Below are 24,175 nucleotides of genomic sequence, written 5' to 3'. Positions count from 1 at the left end.
CTCAATGGTCAAGGCCTTGATACCTTTGTACTTGGAGAAAGAGGTGAGGAGGCGGTAGAAGAGGACGTGGATCTTCTTCTACTGCTTGAAGAAACAGCGTTTGTTTCTTCCACTACTTGAATAAATCTATTGCTAGAAGTGTTTGATTTTTTTTCTTTGGTGGTGTTCAGTTCCATTCTGAATTCCATCTTCTTCTGATTTGTGTAATTTTCTGATTTTGCTTTTTTTGTCTTGGGTGCCTTTTTCTTCTCGTATTCGTTTTCATGGATGACAAAAGCTCTTGTTGTTTGCTCACCGTGCTGCTGTGGTACATTTTGTGTGGAGGTGTGTGTGATGGGAATGTTAGAAGATGACGAGGAAACTTCAGTTTCGAGATGTGACCATGTACTAAGCGAAGAGGAAATGACTGTACAGCTGGACGAAGAGGAAGGAGAAGTGAAGGTAATGTTGGGAATGGATGATTGGGGAGGTTGTTGTGGCGTGGTGGTTGGTGTTGGAGGAGGAAAAAGATTTGGTTGGATTTGATGTGAGGCCGGCGGTATAGGTTGAACAGGTGACGACGAGGAAGAATGTTTGAGGAGTTCATTTCTCAAGTTGGAAGATAATGATGAAGACGTCGAGAACGGTCGCATGTCCATTGTATGTGGTTGCAATGGAGAATAGTTCTCTGGATGTGAAACATCTTTTTTGATATTGGTAGGATTAAAGATGTCGCCTGAATGATGCGGCTGGTGAAACTGTTGTTGACGTTGCTCATTTGTGTCCACTGAGTATCCTTCTTGGTGCAATGTATGAAGAACATCCATTAAATCTAACCTTAACATGGGAGTATAGTTTTGAACAATTGTCGTGGTTGTCGTCGTATTCTTTTCATAATTGCTAGAATTGACTGTACTGCCTGATGTCGAATACGAGTTGAACATGTTAGATGGATGTACATTTTGATTTTGCAAGGAAGATGTAACATTTGGTTGTGACGTCTCATTCAAAGATGTCGACGCATTCAACAATGAGAATTGGTTCGTCGTCATCCAGGTCGTATTATTATTTTGGCGCTGTTGAAGAATATATTGAGAAGAAGAGATGCCTTGTTGTTGTGGTGGTGGTGTTGCAAAACTCGTTGAAGGGAATGGAATTGGCAGAATCACGGTAGGAGCAGTTCCTGAGGTTGTCATTGTCGTATTTGGATGAGAAATTTGTACTGTGGTTATTGATTGATTTCCACCATTATTGTTGTTATTTCCACCACTCAAAGAAGATGTGAATGCAGTTGTTGATGATCTTTCAGTGGGTTGGGAAGAAAAAGAATTAGGAGTAGGACGATGCATGTATGATTAGAGAGGAAAACTTTTTGTAAATTTTCTCTGTGTTGAAATTATTCAAATAAGATACTAGGATTGTGGTTAAACAGCAAATATCAAGTTGAAAATGGTTACTACGCTCACTCGAGTGGTCATCATACTAGCATGCTTGCATTTGGAAATCATCAACATACAAAAACGAGTGGAGTGCTGTTTTGGATGGACTTGCAAAATGAAGGCAACACGGGTGTCTCTGTATGGAAGCTTACTATTGCTGATGAAAGCACACGGCTGTGCAAGTCTACTTCTAAACTGTGAGAGAGACACAACAGTTTTAAAACGGACAAGGAAGTTTTTGAGAGCTTCTCTCGTGAGGCCTGATGCTACTGTTGTTGTTGTTGGTGTCAATCAATTGGTTGATGAATGGGTTTCAGGCAAACTCTTGTTCAGTTAGAAGCAGTAGGGTATTTTTGTTTCTCAAATTAATCCATCGACCCGTGTGGTTAATTCTGTCGTGTTGAGAGACAGAGCAGGAATTTTCTGTCAGCGCTGAAACCAAGTTCAATTTGGATTTTTGGTGTAAAACGGGGTCTCTCTACCTAATTTCTTGACAATGACATATTGATGCTTCGAATGTTTGGTTTAAAAGTTCCCACAGGGGAATAACGACCAATCAACGAAAGAATCAATGTCTGCACCATCGTGTTCACATGCGATCCCATTTACAAAGACTGTTGGCTACGCCATTTCCTGTCATCTTTTCCAAAGTTATTGAGGGTTGTTTGAGAATATGGTCAGCCAGAACTGATTATATGTTGTAGAGAGAATTGAATCAAAACTATGGATGGTTTTGCTTTTCATCATACGTCCATGAAATTGAAAAACCGTGAAGGGATAGGCTTGCGTGATCGTAGCTTGAATATTCACAACAATTTGGCAAGTGAGAACTAGCATGTCCCGATTTTAAATTTCAAAAAGAAACTGCTTCTATTGTTGCCAGTAAATAGTGCCTTCCGCGACCAACACATGTGGGCAGTGGCAAATTTGTCGCAGCGATTGGGACTTGGCGCCAAACAGAGTACGACTTTCAAATAAAATTAAAAAAATTAACGCTGTACGCTTGAGGATTAACTTCATCATGAAAAAATCAAAAGGAATAACCCCCAATGCAGCTGTACAATCATTAAAAGAGACTTTGAAAAAGGAACATTATTCGCGAGTTCAATGGCAAAATCAGTATGGAGGAAAGTTTCAAAAGCTGCCCGAAGAAGCAGATTTAGAACACTCCTCTCGGAGAGAATATGTCACTAGCAGAATGAAAGAGGCCTCAAAGCAACCTCGAAGATTGCATGTGGAGATTGATGAGGACGAGTTGGACCATGATTCTTCGGAGGAATATGACACAAATGATCCAAATTTGTTCAGTGGATACAGTTCCAGGTTTTGTGGGTTTCATTCTCCATGTGAATCGAATTTTGCCACCACGACTAGTTTAGAGCAGTCCAAAAAACCAATAGAGCTTGACAATAAGGATAACTTTAGAAAGAAGCACTGGTTAAAACACTACTTTGAGGAGAGTGCTAAAATGCAAAATCTATTCAAGAGCGCGTCTGGTCCAGGAGATAAAGCTGCCTCTAATGTCAAGAAATAGCTTGTAAATAATTTCACCATCATTGTGTATTTCCGTAGAAAAAAAGCCTTAATTATTATCATTCATTATTCCATGGTGAATTAAATGTTGTACATCCATGTTACTCTTCTTGTTTTATATGAGAAGTTTTTTGATTGAAAATGTTGATGTGATATTCCGTGGAGAGCTTGGCACTCTTGGCGTAAATAGCTTGCACCAACTTTTCTCGATCATCAGGAGACATTTTTCTGATGGTTTCTTCCATTAAACGTTTCCTTTGGGGAGGAATTAACAATATATTCTTCACCGGAGAATCCTTTGTGCTGTTCATTCTCGTTGGTGGAGACAAGGTTGCCTTGTGTGCTGCAAAGTGAGAAGCTTTTGGAGGCGTGTTCTCCATTTTTTATGTTTTCCTCGCAAAACAAAAACAAAATGCTCTCAACCAAAGATGCCGGTTCAAGCACTCAAGCAAGTGAAGTTACCGAGTTGCGAGAGTATTATACTCGGTCGTTTGCCATTCTGCATGAGGCTCTCACAAGTCCACCTTCTAATTTTCCATGGGTACGTGTTTTGGCTCATCGCCGATACGGAATAGATTTCTTATTTCGTATAATCATCATTGAAAATTGATAATTAATTAATTCAATCTGTGGATGTTTAGGTGGAAGTATTAGATACTATAAAACCAGCATTAAAAGAAGGAATGAAATGTTTTGAAAATCGTGAGCCAAAAGAGGATGTTAAACTCTATGCCAAGCAAAAAGATTTGGTGAATGAATTATCAAAACGAACCGTATGTATCCGATATCGTGAAGCAAATTTCTTATTATTATACTTGTTCGGAACAACATCATCACGGATACATTGATTATTATTAATCTGTTGGATGATGATGACCATTTCCATGTCATTTACAGAATTTAAACCAAAAAAGCTGCTATAGAATCCTTGAAGATTTTCTGTTGTGCGAAGCACATGATAATCTGGTTCTGGATGCTAGGGATCCATTTGTTGTTGACAAGGTAAGGAGCTTTTTTCATGACCATCATTTTTCTGCTCATCATTTCACTGTGCTTCTTTACTTGTTTGATATATAGATCACCAATTTCTATTATTCGGAAAGATTACTTTTACTTGAATGCATCTCAACAATATTCCGTATTGACTCGAACTATGATGAAGAAGAAGATGCGGATGATATTGGAAGAAAAGCATGTCATGACGTGGTTACTTGGTTGTTAAGCCAAGATATCGAAGGGGCTGCCCAAGAATGGATTAAGGACGCGTCAAATATCGAACAACATTTAAAAAATTTAAAATTACAATCACTAAGCGAAATAGAGATTACAAAAAGACGAATAGAATTGATTGAACAAAAATTGAATGAACAGGCTGCTGCACTGAATGTTTTATTTATGATTTACTACGAGTACAGATACATGTGTGATACAAAAAGATTTCCTAAATTTTTCAATGAACATTATATTGTACGTATATCGTTGGATGATTGGAATAATTTAACAAATTTTTTAGGGCCGTGATTTTGGTAATAGTCACAGAAACTTGGAAAATATTTCTACAAAAGGTTTTCAAATCATTAGAAGAATTGTTTGCCTTTCTTTTCTTGTTATTGTGGAAATTTTGGATACAGGAAATATTGTGGAATGCATCAACAAACAAAAATCGTATCAAAATAGACTTCCAGAGAATATTATTTCAAAGCTTACAGACGAGATACGACAAGAAATAGGAAATGATCCTCATTGTGCTGCTCTTCGTTTGTTATGGGCTTCCTATCTTCAACTCACAACCAACAACGTACCTTTGAATCATATCTACAATTTAATCCAACAAGGTATCAAATTTGAAGGATTGGAATTCATTAGACGAATGTTTGACAAAGATGATTATGCTTTCCATGGTCATGACGCAAATTATGAAGGGTACCGAAGTGTCATCAAAACTGGTATCGAAAGCGTCTATTTCTTATTCCAATTTCACAAGGTACCTTTTTCACTGATCGAACAAATCTTCTCGGTAACAGAGGCAGCCATTCAAACAAAATCTGGCATGTTACGAGAAAATCCGTTGGCACAAGATTTATCTGATTATGGCATTGAACAGCAGCCATACAAAGACCTGTTAAATTACTTCAAGTTGGTCTTTCCTGCAAAGAAGGAAATTCTTCGACTTTTCACTCTCATATGCAATGACCATTCATCTACTTTAAAAGTGTTGAACATTATGGAATCACAGGAAACATATTGTGTTGAGCTTACTCATTCCGAGCTTAAAACGCTTTGTGGCATTGACCCATTAAACCCCAATGATTGGGATGCAAAAGAAACACCCCTACAAACGATTATGACCTATAAGGACGAAACTACCAATGTCATCATTCCTTCAGGAATTCCTTGTCTAGTGGTAAACCAAACAGCAGAAAAGTGCTTGGTAACGTTTCAGGTAGGTGTTTCACAATTACTTATTTTTACTATTAATTTCATGGCCTAAAGTTCTCGAGCTATATTTGGAAAGTATTGCTTTGCCAAATAATTGAAGTCCTTCAAAACTCAATTTCTATTCAAACTAAAGATGTAAGAAGCATGATTCATCATTTCCTGAATCTACTCCACAAATTGATATACTATAGAGGAGTTAGCGTGGAGAAGCTGGATAAGTACATTATTGAATTATTGATATCAAAGCAAATGTACTCCCACAGATCTGAGAAAAAAGGAATAATTCAATTATTATCACGAATCATCAAGTACTTTTCGAACTTTCCTATCGGTAGCATTCCTATGGAGATATTGATTTCATGTTGTAATTGCTTAAACGCAATAGCCACCGTTGCTCCTGTTGAAACAGCCTCACAAGTTTGCTATTTAATCCAAAAGTATCACTTCTCCAATATACTGAGAGAAGAATGTATGAATGGAAGATATGGTGCCACTCTTAGCCTTCTCGACACTATTTTAGAACTAGCTAAAAATGTAAGTACTCACCGAACAAGAATTGTGAAATATTCTATTTTGTCACTACAGCACCCAGGACCAATGACTACTGTAATGGATATACTTCCATTTATTTGCTCAAGTATATTTTCTCTTCATGACTCATGGCGATACCAAAAGCTTGAGGAAAGATGGCTCATTGCTTTGAAATGTATTCAGATATTTAATCAAGTTGCCACAGATTCGATATGGATCGAACACAAAACAGAAGATTCAAAAGTCAGCACAGGGTATGTAATAATTACCACCAAGATTGATATTCTTATTAATTACAATTATTATTGTCTGTATTGCATCTTTCATCAGTGGGCGACAACTGTTAACCGCATTCTTGCGTGATAGCAGTCTTTATCAAGTTTTATTTTTGTTGGTTGGTTTGGGCGGAGCGTTCTTAGAAACAGTTACGCGACATGAAAAAACAGAAGAGGCTGTCACTGTGCAATCTCTCATCAAAGAGTCATTAACATTGCTGGATTCACTTCTAAGGTTTAGACAAATCACTAAAACAAGCAATTCCATTAGCGGCTTTGAAGATGTGCTCTTCTCTAAGCTGTTAGGAAAACAGCAAATACCACTCATTACTTCTATTTTTGAATTCACAGACCCCCGCCATTATACCTCAGAGGTTAGAGTTCTGGCTTGTAAGGTGATCACTCTGATTGCACAACTGACCGAAGATTACAATTCAAGACCTCCGTCATTGGTTGGATATTTAGGAAGTCACTCTACATCTCTTGTTGGACGATGTCTTGATACTTTGCAAAGTAGAAGCGAACCAGACGAATTGAAAATTGCAATATTTGATCTAATTTCTGTCACTGTAGAAATTCAAAGAGGACTTGGAGAGCTTTTTGTGAATAGTTCTCCGCCTCACATCAAGAAAAAAGTGGAAGAGGATGATGAATTGACCTTGCCTCCAGGAGGCTGTATCGAAACCATAATGAATATTGTTAGGGACATTGAGCTGAAAAAGAGTAAGCCAGCCGTTGTGAGAAGCGCCATTGGAGTCATACAATCCATATTCCAAAGCGGGGAAAGTAGATCCAGAATTACCAAAATTTTACGAAATCAAGTCAATTTCTGGAAAGACATGGTTAAAGTGCTGTCCTACTTTACAAGCGCAACTTCATTACTGGACATTGATGTTGTGCGTTCAGTAACGTCAGTTTTGTCAATATTTGCTGTGGACATGTACAACATGATGATTCTCAAGAACGACGAAGATGTTGCTTTCAATCAAGTACAATCTCCACTTTTCGAAAAGGACTCTAAGATACAACAAATACTAAAGAAGAGTATTGAACGTGTCATTGAATTTACTAATCAGAATAGACGACTCATACTCAATATTGACGAAATGTTAAAGAACGAATCTAAGAAGCTAGGTCGACAAATTCATTTATCGGATTACATTCAAGAAAGAAACACTAAAATTGATGTGCTTTACGATACTGATAGACTTAAAAGATGGGAACATGACATTAGCAACGAATTATTAATTTCACTCGCGACTTTGAATGCCAGTATTGCACAAGAGGAAGCGTACATTTCACTTTTAAGATCTATGAATGCCCTCTTTTCTGTTAGGTTTGAATCTCCACTTCTTGCCAAGGACCAACCTAACGAAGACTATTTTCAATCGAACATACGGCTGTTGCTTGATGGCCTTAAAGTGAAAGAAAAAACCAATCCGTATGAAGTTAGTACCAGCGCCATTCACATGACTTCTGAAATTCATTTACCTCTACCAATCATATTGGACAAACTTGTTACCACGTTCCACACAGAAGTTGCTTCCATGCTAGAGACGTTCATTCACAAGTACATTGTTCTCTTTCCTCCTTCATACAGCATTGAAGTTAAAGATAACCACAGTGATGACTCTATTAAGAAATTAACAGATTTACTTATTGTTCAGGTGCAAAGAAATAAGTTGACAGTATCAAAGGAGATTTTAGGATGTTTATTGATGTATTATGTTGATTTAGGTTCCAATGTTGGTATTAGAAACTTCACATCCATCATGCCAACGCTATTTTACATTGTTAAAACATTCGACAAGTATGACGATTGCACGAATCTTGCCCTCTCTATTTTATCCATTTGTGTGGAGAATATATTTGATTCTGAGCAAGGAAATTATATTTGCAGAGAACTTGCAGATTGTCTTTCCAATTTTGATGGTGTCGACGAGCATCACTCAAAATATACTCTCAATATCTTGAATTTATTACTATCCCTCTCGTCCACTCAAGCAGGAAGTACCTTAATGGTAGCCAATAATGTTATTCCTCGACTCACCAATTGTTCTATTCTAAGTACAGGCTCAGGAAAATATGCAGGACAATCTTATTACGAAGGAGAACGCACATGGTGGCACACTGCTTGGAAATATAGTTTGAAAATTGTGACTTCTTTATTGAATAGCTTTGACTTTGCAAATCATCCACAAAGATATGTGTCCGGGTCTGCATTGATGTTCGACGAAAGCTCTGGACAAGCTCAATACTTTTTCTATCAAGTATTTGATTTCTGTAATGCTCATAGAAATCGGCTCATTCTTGGATTGAACGAATTGTGGGATAAGAGACCACTCACTTTTGCAATCATTGAGGAGGTTGAACTCATCAGTATGCTTGTGAACGCTTTGGCCCGATTGAAGTTACTGCCACAATTAGTGTATTTGATTGATGCTTCATTGGTGGCTATGTTAAAATGTATTGATGCTGTGAAACATTTTCACTCTGTCCTTGGAAAGGTGACTCCTATCACTGCACATGAAAGAAAACTCCACGAAGCTGACAAACATTACCGAGAAGAATATTTACAGGGTCACCATTCAACACTCAAAACACGAAATTTACTTCGAGATTTACACAAGAGTTACGAAAATACATACATGCCAAATCCAGAAGAATCTCCTTTCATTAGCTCTTCGGTGGAAGCTATCAAAAATCTGTATCAAGGAAGAGAAACGTTGAACTGGAACACACAAATTGATTTGATTGTGTATGGAACTTTACAAAGTATATTGGCTTCAATTCGTTGCCTCACAGTGCTTCCAAAGGATGATGGAATTGAAATGCCTGTGGATCCTGTCTATGTCCTTTCCATGCAATCTCATAGCCCTAATATTCGTGATATTTTCAAATGCATTGAAAGTTGTGTCGATGCTCTGGAATACATACCGTCTCGAAAATACACAGACGAAGCAAAAGTAACTGCTTTAGAGTCTGGTGCAATTACGCCAACGACGCTTTCTCCATCGTACAGTTGCACAGCCACTGAACGCGTAGGTAGGGAACAAGAAACCATGTTGAAGAGTAGAATTTTGGTGTCTCGAGTGGTCATTGGAACTATGTACGAAGCATTGCATGTGGCCATCACACACCTTTTAATTTACGAATTTCTGAGCGAAGGAGATCCTCAAAAACAGTCACAAGTTAAAGAATTGAAAGAAGAGCTCAACAAGCTATTCGGTCTTTACAAAAAACTTGAAAAGCCTTTGAAGAGCTGGTTCTTCCTCAAGTATGGAGATCAGCTGAAGGAACTCATCAAATTTTTGAAAGAATTACAAGTTTAATAAATCACAAGTTAATTTATTATGACAACTTAGTGTTAATTATGGAATAAATTACGAAAAATGCAATGAAATTATTTACAAGTTATCTAGGGCATTTCTTAGTCTTGAAAAGTTGTTTGTTTTCCTAGTCTCGAGTTGTTTCAGGTTTGCATGACCGTTGTTGTTGATGAAATTCTTGTAGAATTGTCGCTCATCCAGTAAATATTGCTCAATATCCTCCAAATCATATTTCACGCTTTGAGGCATCGACAAATATTCGGCAACAGATGCTTGATTCATGCAAGTGTAAAAATTACTCGTGGATATTAATCCATTCTCGTTCAATGCATACGCTAAATGTTGCTGTGTCGGGCGTTTCTGTTTTTTGCACATGTAGGTGAGCGTAGGTTGTTTTTCAATGTCGTACTTTTTAGTTTCCTTCGTGAACACAAACTCCAAATTTGACTGATAATGCTGTGTTGATATTGGAACTCCAATGATATTATACACTTTCTCAAGACCTAAAGTGTCATTGACTTCTTTCTCACCTACTTTGTTGGGAATTATTGGAAGAGGTGAAAAATTGACACAAGCACTCCATTGAGGAGAATGAACCAGAGTGTTGTCATCCGTAGAGTGAGTAGTAGTAGCAGTAGAAGTACTTGTTTCGTTCTTTGTTTCTTTGAGAATAGGATACGGTAATGCGTTACAACCTTCAACAGCTAAACGAAGATCGATATGGAAAGCCAACACCTTTGTCATGGTGAATGCATTTCCCCAAGCACCAGATGTCATGCCTGCATAAATAAATCGTACCAAATCTCGATCCCAATGTCTTCGTCCAGATTTCACATATTCTTGTGTGAGAATGTATTCTCCACGCGAGGGTCTGTAATGATTTTTGGGAGTGAAATGCGGACGCTTGACCTTACTCATGGGTGGTTGACCTTCTAATCGAATCATTCGATATCTGTAAACAAGAGCTCCAAAATGGCCACTTTTCAGTCTCTGAGGTTCTCTCCAATAATCAGTCACCCAATACAATCCATCGTATCGATAACCTTTTGCTGGAGCGTAGGCAGAATCTAATTGATAGCCACGAACAAGTCGAACAGGAATTTTTCTTTTCAAACTCTCCACTAAACTAATGTTATATTTGTTGAGAGTTTGATCCTCATAATCTGTTCCTCCTTGTCCTGTATAAATGAAAACATCTCCATAATCTTCGTCACCGTAACCACCCATGGCCATTGCTACAATCGAGTCCGCTGGCACTCCAAAATGGCCACTAATACCTGGCTGTGTTGGAGTGTGAGAACCTCTCTTGGAGCATTCTATTCTTGATTCGTACGCTTTGAAAACATCGTCTCTGTGTCCATAAACTCGAGAGCCAATCTTAATAGGTGGTTTCAATAAGGAATCTTTTTTTCCATCTCTGCGACGAATGGTGTTGACCCACTCCTCAGCATTACCCATATGTTTTCTGTCTTTTTCTGTAACGGTGGGACTTCTTTTTAGTTTCATGTCTCTTTCTATTTGGTCATCTGTTCTGTGTCTAATTTGATCATCGTGTTGTTGGCATTTATGATTCTTGAGATAGTATGCGTTCAGAGTTATCATTCCACTTTCAGTGTCTACAATAAAATCAGAATGGCCACTCTCAATACTTTCACGAGTAATTGTCACATATTTCTTATCTGATAATTTCATGGTCATGGTACTATTTGAGCTATTTGCATAATCCTCGTCGAGTGGTATTGATAACAGTTCATTCTCATCATCGGTATCGAGCGTTTCCTCTTGAAAATCAACAAGAAATCTATTACCACTTGCATTTGTTCCAAAATGAAGTTGTGAAGATGAAGGTTGACTTTGCGTGAGTTTATCATCGTTTGACCTTTCGGAAATCGCTGGTTTCATAAATAACGGTTGAGAAACTTGATCAATCACAGAACTAGTGGTATTATCATGCTTATTCAAAAATTCATTTAAATTCTTTTGTTTGGAATTTGATGATGATTTCTTACTCGTTTTTGTTCCGTTGTTTGTTGAAACATGTTGATTGCCGCAAGCTCCATTTTGACTAGTCCTTCTTTTTTCTTTTTTACTAGTATTTTGTTTGTTATTGTTGTTATTATTGATTTTATAGTGTTGATTCCGAGAGTTGTTGCGAGTCAAGACATCATCACTGCTGCTTGAATCATCCGACAAGGCAATTTTGCGTTTTTGCATTTTTTCCCCGCGCAAAACCGTTGAAGCCAAAAGAACAATTCCAGCAAATTCTTTCAAAAACCATCACTAAAACACAGTCCTAATGACGCGGCTTTATTACTAACCTTGTTTGTTTTGGAGGTTTTAATTGCTCTGCTCAAAAATAAAAGAACATACAAACTCAGCAAGTCAATACAATCATCAACAGTCAGTTCCTGACGAACCATTTATTCATTCTTTGAATCAAAAGTGTTGTTTTGGAGGTGGATAAGGAATTGTCAAGGCGTTCACTTTTCCATGATCAGTTCCGACGAAAAGAATGAATCAAGTTATTCAAATTGATAGAGTTTCAATTCAATGAGTCATGCAATACTGATAAAGTTTCAACTCTTGTTGAGGTTTTCAAAAAAAAACTCAACAACAACCTTAATCTCAAACAATGAAGAGAAGTAGAGAGGATGAGCCCACTCATCCTCCTACTAATCCATCTCTTGCACACGGCATCATTCCATTCTGGGATGAGTACTCACAACAAGTATCGGATAAACTTTGGGCATGTTCAAGAGATTCCTTTCATGAGTTTAATCAGTACAACAACAAGGGATGCACAGACGGATGGTTCAACTTTTCTCAATTCACTGTGATTGAATCCAAGCCAGTGTTTGATGTTCCACTCAATGTCCATCACTCTATAACAGAGAATGTGGCTTTTGATAACTCTAAAAAGCCACCTCAGCTCAAGAAAGCAAAAAAGAATCAAAAGGTGGCCCAAAAATTTCAAGCAGACAAATCCTTGAAAATCCGACTCTACCCCAATGAACAAGAAAGGACAACATTGAATCAGTGGATGGGAACTGCTCGTTGGATCTATAACAAGTGTTTAGAATTCACTAACAAATCCAAAGGTGTCAAGAAAAATAAGAAGAATTTCAGAACGTTTGTGGTGAACAACGATAATTATCAGACAGAAAATCAGTGGGTTGTGAATACTCCTTATGACGTAAGAGATGCTGCCGCTATTGAATTGTTGACTGCGTTCAACACTAATTTTGAAAAGAAGAAGGCTGGAACGATTGACAAGTTCATGATCCGTTTTAGGCGAAAGAAAGACAGAAAAGATCATTTCGTTCTACATTGCAAGCACTGGAAGAAAAAGAGTGGACTGTATTCTTTTATAAGGAACATCAAGAGTTCCGAACCTTTGCCTGAGGAGCTTCAGTACGATTCCATCATTATTAAGAACAAGTTGAACCATTATTATTTATGTATTCCACAAGTACTGGATATTAGGGGTGAGAACCAAGCCCCTCAACATTCAGGACAAGTTGTAGCATTGGATCCAGGAGTAAGAACATTTCAGACCACCTTTGATTTGAATGGTTATTCAACCAAATGGGGCTCAGGAGGTGCCGAAAGAATTGGTAGATTGTGTTGCGCGTATGACAAGTTACAATCGAAGTGGTCTCAACCAGAAGTCAGACATTGCAAAAGATACAAGTACAAGAGAGCAGGAAGAAGAATTCAACAAAAGATTAGAAATATTGTGGATGATTTACACAAGAAACTGTGTTTGTGGTTGTGTCGAAACTACCAAGTGATTTTACTTCCTTCGTTTGAGACTCAGAAAATGGTAAAGAAACTCCACAGGAGAATTAATAGCAAGACAGCAAGAAAAATGTTGACTTGGTCACATTACAGATTCAAGCAAAGATTGCTTCACAAAGCTAGAGAGCATCCGTGGACACACATTTATATTGTCAACGAAGCGTATACATCCAAAACTTGCTCATGTTGTGGACATATTTATACGGTTGGATCATCCGAAGTGTTTCGTTGTCCATCATGTGGCTCAATTTTTGACAGAGATATCAATGCAGCAAGAAATATTCTTCTTCGATTCCTTACTACTCATAGAATTAGTTTTTGAGCACCTTGTGTGCGTTGGGTCCTTTCCCCTGGCTTTCACTCTTTGAGTGTTTGCTTGCAAGATCAGCACTTTGTTCGATTTGTTTGTTTTGTTCAAATTGTTGATTTAAATAAAGGCGTTAACAATTAAATATTTAACATGAATACCTAGATCTGGATCATGAATACTCTTGTTTATAATTTTATTCATGTGAAGCACGTGTCGTTGGCATGAGAGAGGAAACTTTGCTCTTGTCCTTTCTTTTGGTCTTTTTGAGATACTTGTTCATCTTGCCTGACTTTTTGAGAGTATCCATTTTTCGTTGCTTGAGAATCTTTTTCACATCCGAGTCTTTTAAGAAGAAGGCTTTCTTTCCCTTCTCTGCTATTAATTTCTTTTCTCGTTGATAGAATTGGTCTCTCACTTCTGAAGCTGCTTTTTGTGATTCAATCTTTTTGTTACGAGTTTGTAATTTGGAAATTTCTCTTTGAATTTCGAGTTTTTCTTGTTGTGACAGAGTCTTGTCTCTCAGCTGCTCCTTTAATTCTTCAATGTCGTCTTTTAATTTCTCAAAAACATGTGCATAGTTTCTTGAAAATTGTTTAAATCCTTCATGGTCAATATTACTAGATGCTTTAGGGTCAAATCTAGGATCATGACTCTTCTTTTTCACAAATCCCAATCGAGAAGCAATGTCTGGTATAGTACTTGGTTTGATTTTTGCACTCACTTCTTTTGGAGCATTCTTATTCTTTTTCTCAATGATTGGAGGATCTTTTGTGATTTTTTCTTTTCGTTTTCTTCTCTTAAATTGTTGTTCATCTTCCGAAGAGTTCAAAAAATTTGATGATTTTCTTGTACTATGAATATTATTCTGTTGTTTGCTGTTATTATTAGCTTTCAATTTACTTAGAGCCAATCTTTCGGCAAAAGATAATGTTTTTTCATCCTCTTCATCTTCCGAAGACAAATTGGCATGATTATTATGGTCTTCCGAGTTGCTGCTCTCTTGATCATTCTCATCCGTCAATGGATCATCTTCTCCGTACATTTCCGATTCAAAATCCTCTTCTTCCTCTCCACTAGTATTTTCGGTTTGTTCAATAATAACATCATCTTCCTTCTCGTCTTCGTCGGAAAGGTATGATTCTTGTGGTTGAACGGAAGCTGGTTGTTGTCTTCGTTTCAAAAACATTTTTTTTGAAGTGAATTCACTAACTCATTGAAAACAAAGAATTGCAACGAGAGTATTGAACTGCAGTGCTTGGTACAATTACAATCAAAGAATATTTTTCACAATATTGGTTTTTTATTGCAAGAGCTCAAAACGTCACAACAATTTCACAATTGTGTTGTTGTCATGGGTACAAACTCAATACCAAATCTAGAAGAGTGTTTACGAATGCCACACTTGCGCATGTTCTCACCTCATTCAATCTCATTCACTTAACACCAGAATCCACGTCCCCATAATCCACCATATCCAAATCCATAGAATGGCATTCCGAATCCACCCCATCCTCCAAAGAAAGGCATTGAATAAGCACTACCATAATTACTACTGTAAGCGGTTGGACCTCTATAGGCAGATCCATAGGCAGCATAAGGTTGATAATTTGTGGAAGCGACTTGATTACTATAGGCATTGGTGTTTTGTCCATAACTGTTGTAATTACCACCTGCTACACCGTAATTGTTACCAGCACCACCTTGATAACCATAAGCACCATTATACATGTTACTGAATTGAGCCTTTGTGAAAGAAACTGTGAGGCACAAGACCAATAAGGCGCAGAGAGCGAATTTCAATGATTGCATGTTGTGAGTTGTTATAATATGTTCACAATTTTGATTTTTGTTTTGGTTGTTGGATTTGGATGTCACGAGGTGTTCTTGGATTTTATAGTTTTTTCAAATGGTAGGATGAATTTGGAAATTCACTGTTTTTTAACACAAGTGTACACTCGATGTTGTTCAATCAAGTGAATATAAAAGTAAATATGATAAAGATAACAAGTGAATGGATGGTGAGTGAGAATAATCATGATCAGCTCCCAAAATTGATAAATACCAGTTTAGGAGAGAGGCGCCTTCACAACCAATCTACCAAACACTGTAAATTGATGTTGTGTGAAAAATTGAAATTTTTAACGGCAAGGATCAAATTTCTAACCGTTACACAATTTATTTTAAAAAAAATTGAAAATGTCTTCCAACAACATGGTCTTTATTGACTACATTCCAAATTCACCCAAAGTCAAGAAGACTTCATCATTGGCCGCACGATCCACCTCCACACCACTGGTCTCTCCTTCCAAGTCTGGTTCAACATTAAAAGCGAGCAAAGGAAATATTATGCAATTTTTCAGCAAGAAGCCTTCTTCCATAACGGAAAAGCAAGATCTCGAGATATCATCATCATCCTCCAATGTTTTGATTAACAATAGCAACACCAATCCAATGGATGCCATTTCAATATCCTCCTCCTCGAGCCAGGAATTGGATCAAGTACCAATTTCTTCTTCCATGCTGATGATGGTGGATGATGAAAGAACCAACACCCTTCCTACAGCTAGCAATGATATTCTCTCCTGTGGTAGCACTGGTAGCGAACAATCAGAGGGTACTCTGATGATGCTGATGGTCTCTTCATCCATGATTTCCGAACCATTGGAATCAGACAACAAGAAGAAGAGAAAGATGGTTGAATTGTCATCGAGTGATGATGACGATAATGAACAAGAAACAGAATCCAGAAAGGAAAACATTCCTCCCATCTCCTCTCCACAACACAACAACGTCCTCTCAGTATCTTCTCCAAAAAAGAAGAAGAAGAAGAAACAAGAAGTAACTGTTAACAAGTCTTCATCAGCCAGTAGTACTCCAATGAATCATGGTGATCTTGTTCCATCGACGACTAGCTCCTCTCCAACCACAGTCGAGGAATGCCAACAACTCATTCAACAATTAGAACAAGAGATTAAACAATTAAAGCCAACATTGGAAGATTCTAAAAAGATTAGAAAGGATGAGAAGATTCGAAAGTATTTAAAGAAATTCATTGAATTTTGCACATCCAATCAAGAATTCCAGAGCAATAAGAATGTATTTCCTGTCAAACTCACTTATATTAATCTACTTGTTGGATATTGTCAAGGATCATTACTCGATATGGACCATCTCATTAATGACATTAGAAGTACTTGGATCAAAGTTGCAAACAAGAAGAAGTATGTTTCAACACCACTCACTGAGGATTCACTTCCATCGGTCGATGCCTTTAAGAATGCCATTAACCTTCATATGGAACGAAAATCATATGGTGTGAAAGACATTTGTGAAATGAATGTTTGGGAAGCAAGAAAACTCTCATCACTCACTTCAAAGCTTGGATCCAATGCCAAGGACTCAACCACTCTTGCCAAGCAAATGAGAGGAAATTTCAAAAAAGTTGTCGATTCTAAAATTAAGGAAATTACAAAATTGAACAAATTGAAAGCAAAGCTTGAGAAGGCAAGTACAAAGAAGCCAACGAAGAAGGACCAAGTCAATACTGGCTCTTCCTCTCTATTAACTTCACCAAAGAAGAATTCCACACCAGCCGTGAAATGTAAGAGCATCACACTTTTCACACAAAAGTGCAAGATTTTACAACAAGATCAGATTGTATCTGCTCCTGTATGTAGAACTCAACATGTCACGTCCTTGGAAGAAATGGATTCTGTAATTGCTGCCCAAAATCATTCACTCTCTCTAAAGACTGTTCTCTCTGAAATGAAAGAACGTGCTTCTGGCAAGAAAAAGCCAAAACGTATTGTGCTCAAATGCTTATCTTTTTATGGTAAAGCTCAAGTCATGAAAAAGACAGAAGAAGGTCTTGTATCAAAAATCGTCACTGGAAGAAAACCATTCGCAAAAGATCCATCTGTGACCTATCCTGAGGAAGACGATGAGGACATGATGGAAGAAGATACTGAAGAGCTAGTTCTTGGTGAATTAGATCCTGTCGATGGTGAAACTCTCGAAGGAGAAGATGAAGATGAATCGGACGAAATGGACTTTGATGACGAAGATGAAAACATGGGAGACAATACCATTTGTGCCGATGACATTATTGAATACGAGGATGGTAAGATTGAGCACGTTGAAACTTTGGATGTCTCTAAAAAGAAGAAGAAACTTTCTGACTTGGATCCAATCTATGAATATTCGAATCAACTCCAAGAGAGTTCATTTGTCGTGGATGAAGATTTCACATTTGATATTTCTGAGATGCATTGTAATCATGTTTATTGGTGGGTGCCAAATGAAAAGAAGACTAAGGAAGGAGAATCGTCGACAGCAATAGTTACATCCACTCCAACTGGTGACACTGTCATGACATTACCAAAGAAAAAAGACAAATCTTTGGAACTAACATCACCAAAAAAAGAAGATGTGTGGTCAGAAGACGTTCTTTCTCATTTCAAAAACGTGCTAGGAACAAGCTCTTCACAAACAGAGATCGTGAAGGCCATGGTTGAAAAATTCCCAGACCTCTCTAAGAACCGAATTCATAAAAAGATTAAGGAGGTTGTAGTGAAGGAGAAACGAGAAGGCGATTCGAAAGGAAGGTTCTACTTGAAACAATAGAAAATATTATTTCTAATGAATTTATTAAAATTTACAAAGTATTCTTCTTAATCTCCAAGTGTTGGCTGCGAGAAAACCTCTCGATAATTTCATAAAATTCAAATTTGGAAGCGGTTGCAAAAGCACGTAGCCCCAAAAGTACTAGTTTGGGCAGGAATTAAATCGCCATGTACCACTCTTAATTTTGTAAACCTTTGAGACAAATCGCATCGAAAGGTGGATCTGCCACCGTAACACTGAAAAACTGTTGGCAAAAAATGTTAAAAAAACGCTGTACTGGTGCTTCTCACGAACCAGAAGAAAAAAAGAAAAAGTTAAATACAAGTAGTAACCATCATTACACAATGGTGATCCATCAAATTCCTTCAGAGCTTCTCATTCACATATTCGAGTTTTTGAATGGATGCGAATTGTTATTAAACGTTTCGCCTGTTTCCAAGGCTTGGCATGGTTTGATCTCAAACCAATTGGATTGGAAGTTACTGGTTTCGAGAAGATTGGGGTTTTCACCAATGGCACCTCCTGTCATTCTGAAACAGATCAATAGTAGTAACGAATTTTGGAAACTCTATTTCATTGAGAAAATTGCCAAGCATAAATATAATCCTGTGGCCAAATTCCTTCAGGAGAATCCAAATCTATCAAGAGAACAAGTGTTCGGAGAAGGAACGACTGACAACAAGAACATTAAGAGATTCATATCTTTTGAAGTCGAATACATTTCTCAAGAGTATGTGAATGCCTTGTTTCATCATTCCGAGCAGAAACAAGATTCAGCATTGGATCGAGTGCAAATGATTTCAGATCCATTTCAATTCTTTTGGAAATCTCTTCCGCTCTTCACTGGATTTTCTCTCAAAAACGGAGATGAATACATGGCCATTGGAGAATCCAAGATTGGAGGATGTCCAGACTTTCCACGCAACTTTGAATGGCCAAAATCCAATGGAAAGGAATGGCGTTTTGTCGCTCAAGTCAATCTTCAACAATTAGAATACTTTGATTTGACAAATCGAGTGGTTCCAAAAGGAGGAGGCATGTTGTACTTTTTCGCTCCCTCAGAAGCCTCTCATGGTGGTAGTTATTGGGGTGTGAGAAAGAGTGACCCTCAACCCATCACTCACTTCAGTGCACAACAAATCAAAGAAATGGGTGGACTGGAGAGAAGAAATCCCTCCTCATTATCCATGGATACTACTCCTCTTGAGAGGGACGAGGAGGACGAGAAACAAGACGCAGAACAGAGTCTCTTGTACTATCCACCCGTAAGAATGAATATCTCTTCGCACATTGGATCTTCAAGTAGATGTGTTGTCAAAAAACTATTTTCAGCAGAGAAATTTCAAGGAAATCCACCCGCTGAGGAGGTTCATTTGGTGCATTTCATTAAGGACATTCACTCATCATTGAATAATAACGATCATACACAAGACCAAAATCAAATGTCCTACTTGCATGTACAGATAGCAGGATTTGGTTCACTTCATGGAGATCTCTCAGAGCTTGAACAAGCCTTGGGAGTACCAATTTCCTCCCTGGACATGCGTCGTCTATTTATTTCAAGAAGTGCTTTTGATGCTTTCACTGACAACGAAATGGAACTCATCCCCAGCAATACCAAAGTTGTGTTAAATCCAAAGACAATGTTTGGGGGAGGAAATGAGGCCAAATTCCAAGTAGGAACCATGGAACAAGTCAAACCACTCTTGAAGAGTAATCAATATGATGTGTATTTACCTTATTCTTTCGTTTCAGAACAACAGTGGCATGATAAGGCAAATAGGCAATTCATTTATCAAATGGACAGTGAAGAAGAAAAGAAGCTAATTATGGACTCGAGTGATTATTTAGATGCTAAAGAAAGGTATTCAAAATTTTTAGAAGTGTTGTCCGTTGGCGATGAGACAATGAATTTGGAGAATTGGGACAGTTATTGTTGGATGTATTGTTTACCCTCCTACTGCTTTGAGAAGGGTGTTATTGAAAAATCATTTTGCGAAAGTTATGATCCTTAATAAAATTACCACCAGTCAAGCCTGTGTGGATCTTTCTAATCTTTTCACAATTCTTGAATCATAATATGTAAACAGAATCCCCTTGCGCTTCTAGCTAAGAACACATTGAATTTGGTATTCATTCTTGTCAAAGTGTTTGTGCCAACAAAAAAATTCGAGAACCCGCAACCAAAAAAAATGTCTGAAGAAACATTCTATCGGAATATTGATAATTGGATCCGAATGCCTGATTTGCAACAAAAACAACAGGAACTGGAGAATAAATTATTCACATTGGAAACTTTGTTAGATTATGAAATCAAAGGAGACGAGAAAACTCTCTATTTACAAAAGAGTAATGTATTCTTTCTGCAGAAAGCTTCCGATGTGATCCAAGAAAAGAAGCAAGAAAAAGAGAATGTTGAAAAGGAAGTTGAAACCATCAACTCGGAACTAGATTCTCTCACCTCTTCTTTCCACAGCTTTAAACAAAACGTTACCAAAAAGATATAACTTTTTAAATAAGTTTACTGTGATGATGACTTGTCATACAATTCATACATGCAATAATTTATTGTTTTCGCATTCCTGGTGGAGGTGGAGGAATGACTTTTGCATTTAGAGGAGGTGGAGGTGGAGGAATCATGGGCTTTCGAGCACCGAGGCCAGCAGGAGCATTGGTTGGTGGTGGAGGAGGAATCATCTTGCCAGCTGTTGCCGCTGATGGAATTGTGACATTAGGTGGAGGAGGAGGTAATACTTTTTCTTCTTTCTGAAAGTGTAACTTGAGTGTAAATGTAAACTTTTCCTTATCCCAATCTGTAATAAACTTTCCTTCGCTTCTATCAATTGGTTTGTTTGGTATTTTGAATGCAATCGTCTCGTATGGATCTGCTGCAAAAACTAAATATTGATATTTTGGATTGGGCGGATCTTTCTTTTGCTCGTAAGAGCTCATAATACGATATCTAGGTTGAATTTCCTTCTCAATTTCTGGATAATGTATCATGAAAACGAGAGACTTTTGTTTTGTTTCGGGATTAATTTTCTTTGACACGGTATATCCAGGTCTTCCAATTTTTAATGTTTTCTTGAAAATTGGCTGCTTTTGTGTGGTAGATTTTGAGAGATTGGAGTCCTTTTGTTCTTTAGCAATTCTTTTGTGTAGATTATATTTATGTCTTCTACCTTGAGTGTGTGCCATGTAATTTCCGATAGTATTGTGCAGCGTTAAACATAATTTACATTCATATTTTCCGAGATGGTTTTTGATAATATATGGATCCTTTTCTAAATCAATATTTTCAAGTGCAAGTTGTGTTTGTCGTTCTCTTCGTTCCACGTTGGAGAGGGTGGCACTTTGCACACCTCCCGATCCAGCTTTTGATCCGAAATCACGATAACCGGTACTCATTTATGTTGATGATGATTTTGTATTATATCAATTAAACTTTGTGTGCAATCAATAACGATGGTGATGATTTAGAAAGGCTGTCCTCAATTTGGATTTAGAAAATGAGTAGAGGTATTTTTTTTGTTAAATTGAACCTGAACACTTTCACTTTTTATTGTTCGATGGTGGCTTGGAACTCGAAAACATGGGAGGTGGTGGAGAGAATTGAAGAAAGTCCACCTCTCCTTCGTCGTGGTCCAGTCCTTCAAGTAAGGGGCTTGTTGGAACGAGTGCAGTTGTTTTTCGTTTGGCTTTGTTGTGTGAGTTAGTAGTGGTTGTTGAGGATTTCTTTTTTGTTTCCTCTTTCGTGGTTGTACTTGTCACGGATGTTGGTTTTTTCATTTGAGTATTTGAGGAGGATGTGGACGGAGTTGGTACGTTCGATTTTGATTTCGATCGATCTGTAGATTGTGCTGGTGGTGGCGGAGCTTGTTGATGGTTGATCAAATCAGCTTCCTTGTGAATTCCCTTTTCCTTTTCAATTTCTTGTTTAAGCTTAAAGGCTGCGAGTGCTTCATCTCGTTTCCTCCACTTTTCAGCCTCCTTTCGTTTCCGTTCTTCTTCCAATTCCTTCTCTCTTTCTAACTCTTTCTTCTTTTTTTCTTTGGCTCGAAGAATTGCTTTTTTTCGTGCCTCACTGATTTTCTCTTCTTCCATTTTCCTCTTTTCAATTTCCTCAATTTGTTTCATTTGTTCTTCTTCGTCTGAATCGAAGGAGAGTATTTCTTCAAGATACTTTTTCGTGTTTGCCGACTTTTGTTCTCTCAGAATTAAAGCTTGCTGTTTTTGGCAAATTTCCTCAAGCTTTTTGATTTTCTCCGCTCTTTCTTGTTGTTCCTTTTCTTTTTGCTCTTTCTCTCGTTGCTTCTTCTCTTTTAATCTCTCTGCTGCTAATTTTCTTGCAGTTTCTGGAGATACTGCTCGCACTTTCTTTTCATTTTGAGATTTTGAATCGATGGAATCGAGTGTGTCATGACCAGATGTAACGTTGACACGTTTCGTTTCAATAGGTGGTTTTGCAGCCTCTTTCTCTACTTTGGGAGTACGTGACAAACTTGCTTCTAATCTATTGTACATATTTTGCAATGCCTTATTTTCTTGAATTTCCTTAATTTGGGAAGGAGTCAGAACCCTTGGCTCTTTGGTCGATCTAGGGGTAATAATTGATGACGTATCTAGAGGCTCAATTTTCTCAATCTTTAGCTTTTCAGGGGTGGAAATTTTGTGTTTTCTGAATGGTCTTTTCGTGTTTCGAGCGATTTCTTTTGCTTCAGTTATTAGCCGTTCGCAGTTCTTGTTAAGTTGGTCAAGCTCATTCTCGTAATTTCTAATCAGCTGCTGTACAAGTGTCAAAGCTTCGTGCTTAAAATTTTCTTTGTATGAGAGTTCACATAAATGGTAGTTTAGCAGAGCTTTTTCTCGCCTCCCTCTCTCCTCAATAAGATTGAAGCTTTTTTTGATACACAATTCTTGTAAATTTTCCAGATAGCTTATTTCTGGTAGATTTAGGTCGAGTATGCTTGAATACTCATCACTTCCATCCACATCTGCCTCAGGATCAACACTTGGATGATACTCTTCTTCTTCACTTCCTTCGCTTCCTTCGTCGCTAATGGGCTGTTCATTTTCATCTGAGCTGAAACTGCGGTCTTCCTCTTGTAGTAATTCTTGTTCACCATGCTCTGAATTCTCTTCCAGATGTGTATTTGAGGTTTCAAGCTGCACAAATGGTTTGGAGTAGTTTCTCTGTTGTGATTGGAAATATTTGCGAATATCATCCTTCAACAATCTCACTAAGGGTATTATGGATGAGGAGCACGTGTTTTCGTTATTGACATATTGTTCAATTTTTCTCTCTACTTGTACAACTTGACACACCAGGTCAACAATACTCTCCATTTCTGATTTCAGTATTTCTACTTGTTCTCTCGACTCATCCGATTCGTCCAATGATCGTTTGATAATATCTATCCTTAAAGCTAGCTTATTAATTTCAGAAACTTTTGAAATGAGCTCCTCTTCTGAAAACCTTGGTTCTTGTTCCGAGAGAGCATTGTTCTCCGTTTCGGCATGCTCGTTTCTATATCCGTTTTGCTCCGAGAAGCCTAGCATCTCTTCTCTTAACAACTTTTCATCCTCTTCATCCAATTCGTATTCTTCATATTGAGGATATTTATATTTGCTGGTTTTGCCATAATTATTCGTATTTTCATAATTTTGCTCATCATGATCGGAATGATATTCATCTGCTTCAGTGTTATATTCTCCGTTCTCGTCATAATCATATTCTTGCTCATATTCATCGTCCTCATCATCCAAAGAGTTGTTTTCTGTTTTCAATTTCATTTCTTTGGATCAGCAGCGCTACAGTTGTAGATTGTTTTGATGATTTATTTTCTGCAAAAGTTCGCGCTGCTTTGTTCGCGCCAAATCTTCAAAACTCAAGCCGTTAATAATTTTAACAACAAAAAA

At 37.6% G+C, this 24,175-nt stretch overlaps 13 protein-coding genes across 13 annotated transcripts; 6 read left to right on the top strand and 7 right to left on the bottom strand.

The window, feature by feature from the left end:
- Positions 1-8: 8 nt before the first annotated feature.
- C9374_009750 (uncharacterized protein) lies at positions 9-1,328 on the bottom strand (the record flags this gene model as incomplete). The annotated part of the gene is made up of 1 exon (XM_044699972.1): positions 9-1,328. One exon carries the CDS (start codon positions 1,326-1,328, stop codon positions 9-11), a length of 1,320 nt encoding a protein of 439 aa, XP_044555067.1.
- Positions 1,329-2,439: 1,111 nt separating this feature from the next.
- Positions 2,440-2,952, top strand: C9374_009749 (uncharacterized protein; the record flags this gene model as incomplete). The annotated part of the gene is made up of 1 exon (XM_044699970.1): positions 2,440-2,952. The coding sequence occupies one exon, from the start codon at positions 2,440-2,442 to the stop codon at positions 2,950-2,952; it is 513 nt and encodes a 170-aa protein (XP_044555066.1).
- A 100-nt stretch (positions 2,953-3,052) lies between these two features.
- On the bottom strand, positions 3,053-3,331 carry C9374_009748 (uncharacterized protein; the record flags this gene model as incomplete). The annotated part of the gene is made up of 1 exon (XM_044699969.1): positions 3,053-3,331. The coding sequence occupies one exon, from the start codon at positions 3,329-3,331 to the stop codon at positions 3,053-3,055; it is 279 nt and encodes a 92-aa protein (XP_044555065.1).
- A 32-nt stretch (positions 3,332-3,363) lies between these two features.
- C9374_009747 (uncharacterized protein) lies at positions 3,364-9,528 on the top strand (the record flags this gene model as incomplete). The annotated part of the gene is made up of 8 exons (XM_044699968.1): positions 3,364-3,492; positions 3,593-3,724; positions 3,849-3,953; positions 4,029-4,418; positions 4,465-5,394; positions 5,445-5,924; positions 5,976-6,175; positions 6,252-9,528. 8 exons carry the CDS (start codon positions 3,364-3,366, stop codon positions 9,526-9,528), a joined length of 5,643 nt encoding a protein of 1,880 aa, XP_044555064.1.
- A 75-nt stretch (positions 9,529-9,603) lies between these two features.
- C9374_009746 (uncharacterized protein) lies at positions 9,604-11,739 on the bottom strand (the record flags this gene model as incomplete). Its single annotated transcript, XM_044699967.1, has 1 exon — positions 9,604-11,739. One exon carries the CDS (start codon positions 11,737-11,739, stop codon positions 9,604-9,606), a length of 2,136 nt encoding a protein of 711 aa, XP_044555063.1.
- A 418-nt stretch (positions 11,740-12,157) lies between these two features.
- C9374_009745 (uncharacterized protein) lies at positions 12,158-13,645 on the top strand (the record flags this gene model as incomplete). The annotated part of the gene is made up of 1 exon (XM_044699966.1): positions 12,158-13,645. The coding sequence occupies one exon, from the start codon at positions 12,158-12,160 to the stop codon at positions 13,643-13,645; it is 1,488 nt and encodes a 495-aa protein (XP_044555062.1).
- Positions 13,646-13,826: 181 nt separating this feature from the next.
- C9374_009744 (uncharacterized protein) lies at positions 13,827-14,819 on the bottom strand (the record flags this gene model as incomplete). Its single annotated transcript, XM_044699965.1, has 1 exon — positions 13,827-14,819. One exon carries the CDS (start codon positions 14,817-14,819, stop codon positions 13,827-13,829), a length of 993 nt encoding a protein of 330 aa, XP_044555061.1.
- A 251-nt stretch (positions 14,820-15,070) lies between these two features.
- Positions 15,071-15,442, bottom strand: C9374_009743 (uncharacterized protein; the record flags this gene model as incomplete). The annotated part of the gene is made up of 1 exon (XM_044699964.1): positions 15,071-15,442. The coding sequence occupies one exon, from the start codon at positions 15,440-15,442 to the stop codon at positions 15,071-15,073; it is 372 nt and encodes a 123-aa protein (XP_044555060.1).
- Positions 15,443-15,829: 387 nt separating this feature from the next.
- Positions 15,830-18,256, top strand: C9374_009742 (uncharacterized protein; the record flags this gene model as incomplete). Its single annotated transcript, XM_044699963.1, has 1 exon — positions 15,830-18,256. The coding sequence occupies one exon, from the start codon at positions 15,830-15,832 to the stop codon at positions 18,254-18,256; it is 2,427 nt and encodes an 808-aa protein (XP_044555059.1).
- A 257-nt stretch (positions 18,257-18,513) lies between these two features.
- Positions 18,514-20,271, top strand: C9374_009741 (uncharacterized protein; the record flags this gene model as incomplete). The annotated part of the gene is made up of 1 exon (XM_044699962.1): positions 18,514-20,271. One exon carries the CDS (start codon positions 18,514-18,516, stop codon positions 20,269-20,271), a length of 1,758 nt encoding a protein of 585 aa, XP_044555058.1.
- A 177-nt stretch (positions 20,272-20,448) lies between these two features.
- Positions 20,449-20,763, top strand: C9374_009740 (uncharacterized protein; the record flags this gene model as incomplete). Its single annotated transcript, XM_044699961.1, has 1 exon — positions 20,449-20,763. The coding sequence occupies one exon, from the start codon at positions 20,449-20,451 to the stop codon at positions 20,761-20,763; it is 315 nt and encodes a 104-aa protein (XP_044555057.1).
- A 58-nt stretch (positions 20,764-20,821) lies between these two features.
- Positions 20,822-21,664, bottom strand: C9374_009739 (uncharacterized protein; the record flags this gene model as incomplete). Its single annotated transcript, XM_044699959.1, has 1 exon — positions 20,822-21,664. One exon carries the CDS (start codon positions 21,662-21,664, stop codon positions 20,822-20,824), a length of 843 nt encoding a protein of 280 aa, XP_044555056.1.
- Positions 21,665-21,808: 144 nt separating this feature from the next.
- On the bottom strand, positions 21,809-24,049 carry C9374_009738 (uncharacterized protein; the record flags this gene model as incomplete). The annotated part of the gene is made up of 1 exon (XM_044699958.1): positions 21,809-24,049. The coding sequence occupies one exon, from the start codon at positions 24,047-24,049 to the stop codon at positions 21,809-21,811; it is 2,241 nt and encodes a 746-aa protein (XP_044555055.1).
- Between the last annotated feature and the right edge of the window lie 126 nt (positions 24,050-24,175).

The sequence above is a fragment of the Naegleria lovaniensis genome, assembly GCF_003324165.1.
Source record: "Naegleria lovaniensis strain ATCC 30569 chromosome Unknown tig003, whole genome shotgun sequence".
Lineage (NCBI taxonomy): Eukaryota > Heterolobosea > Eutetramitea > Acrasida > Naegleriidae > Naegleria > Naegleria lovaniensis.
This window is presented reverse-complemented; position numbering and strand designations above follow the sequence as displayed.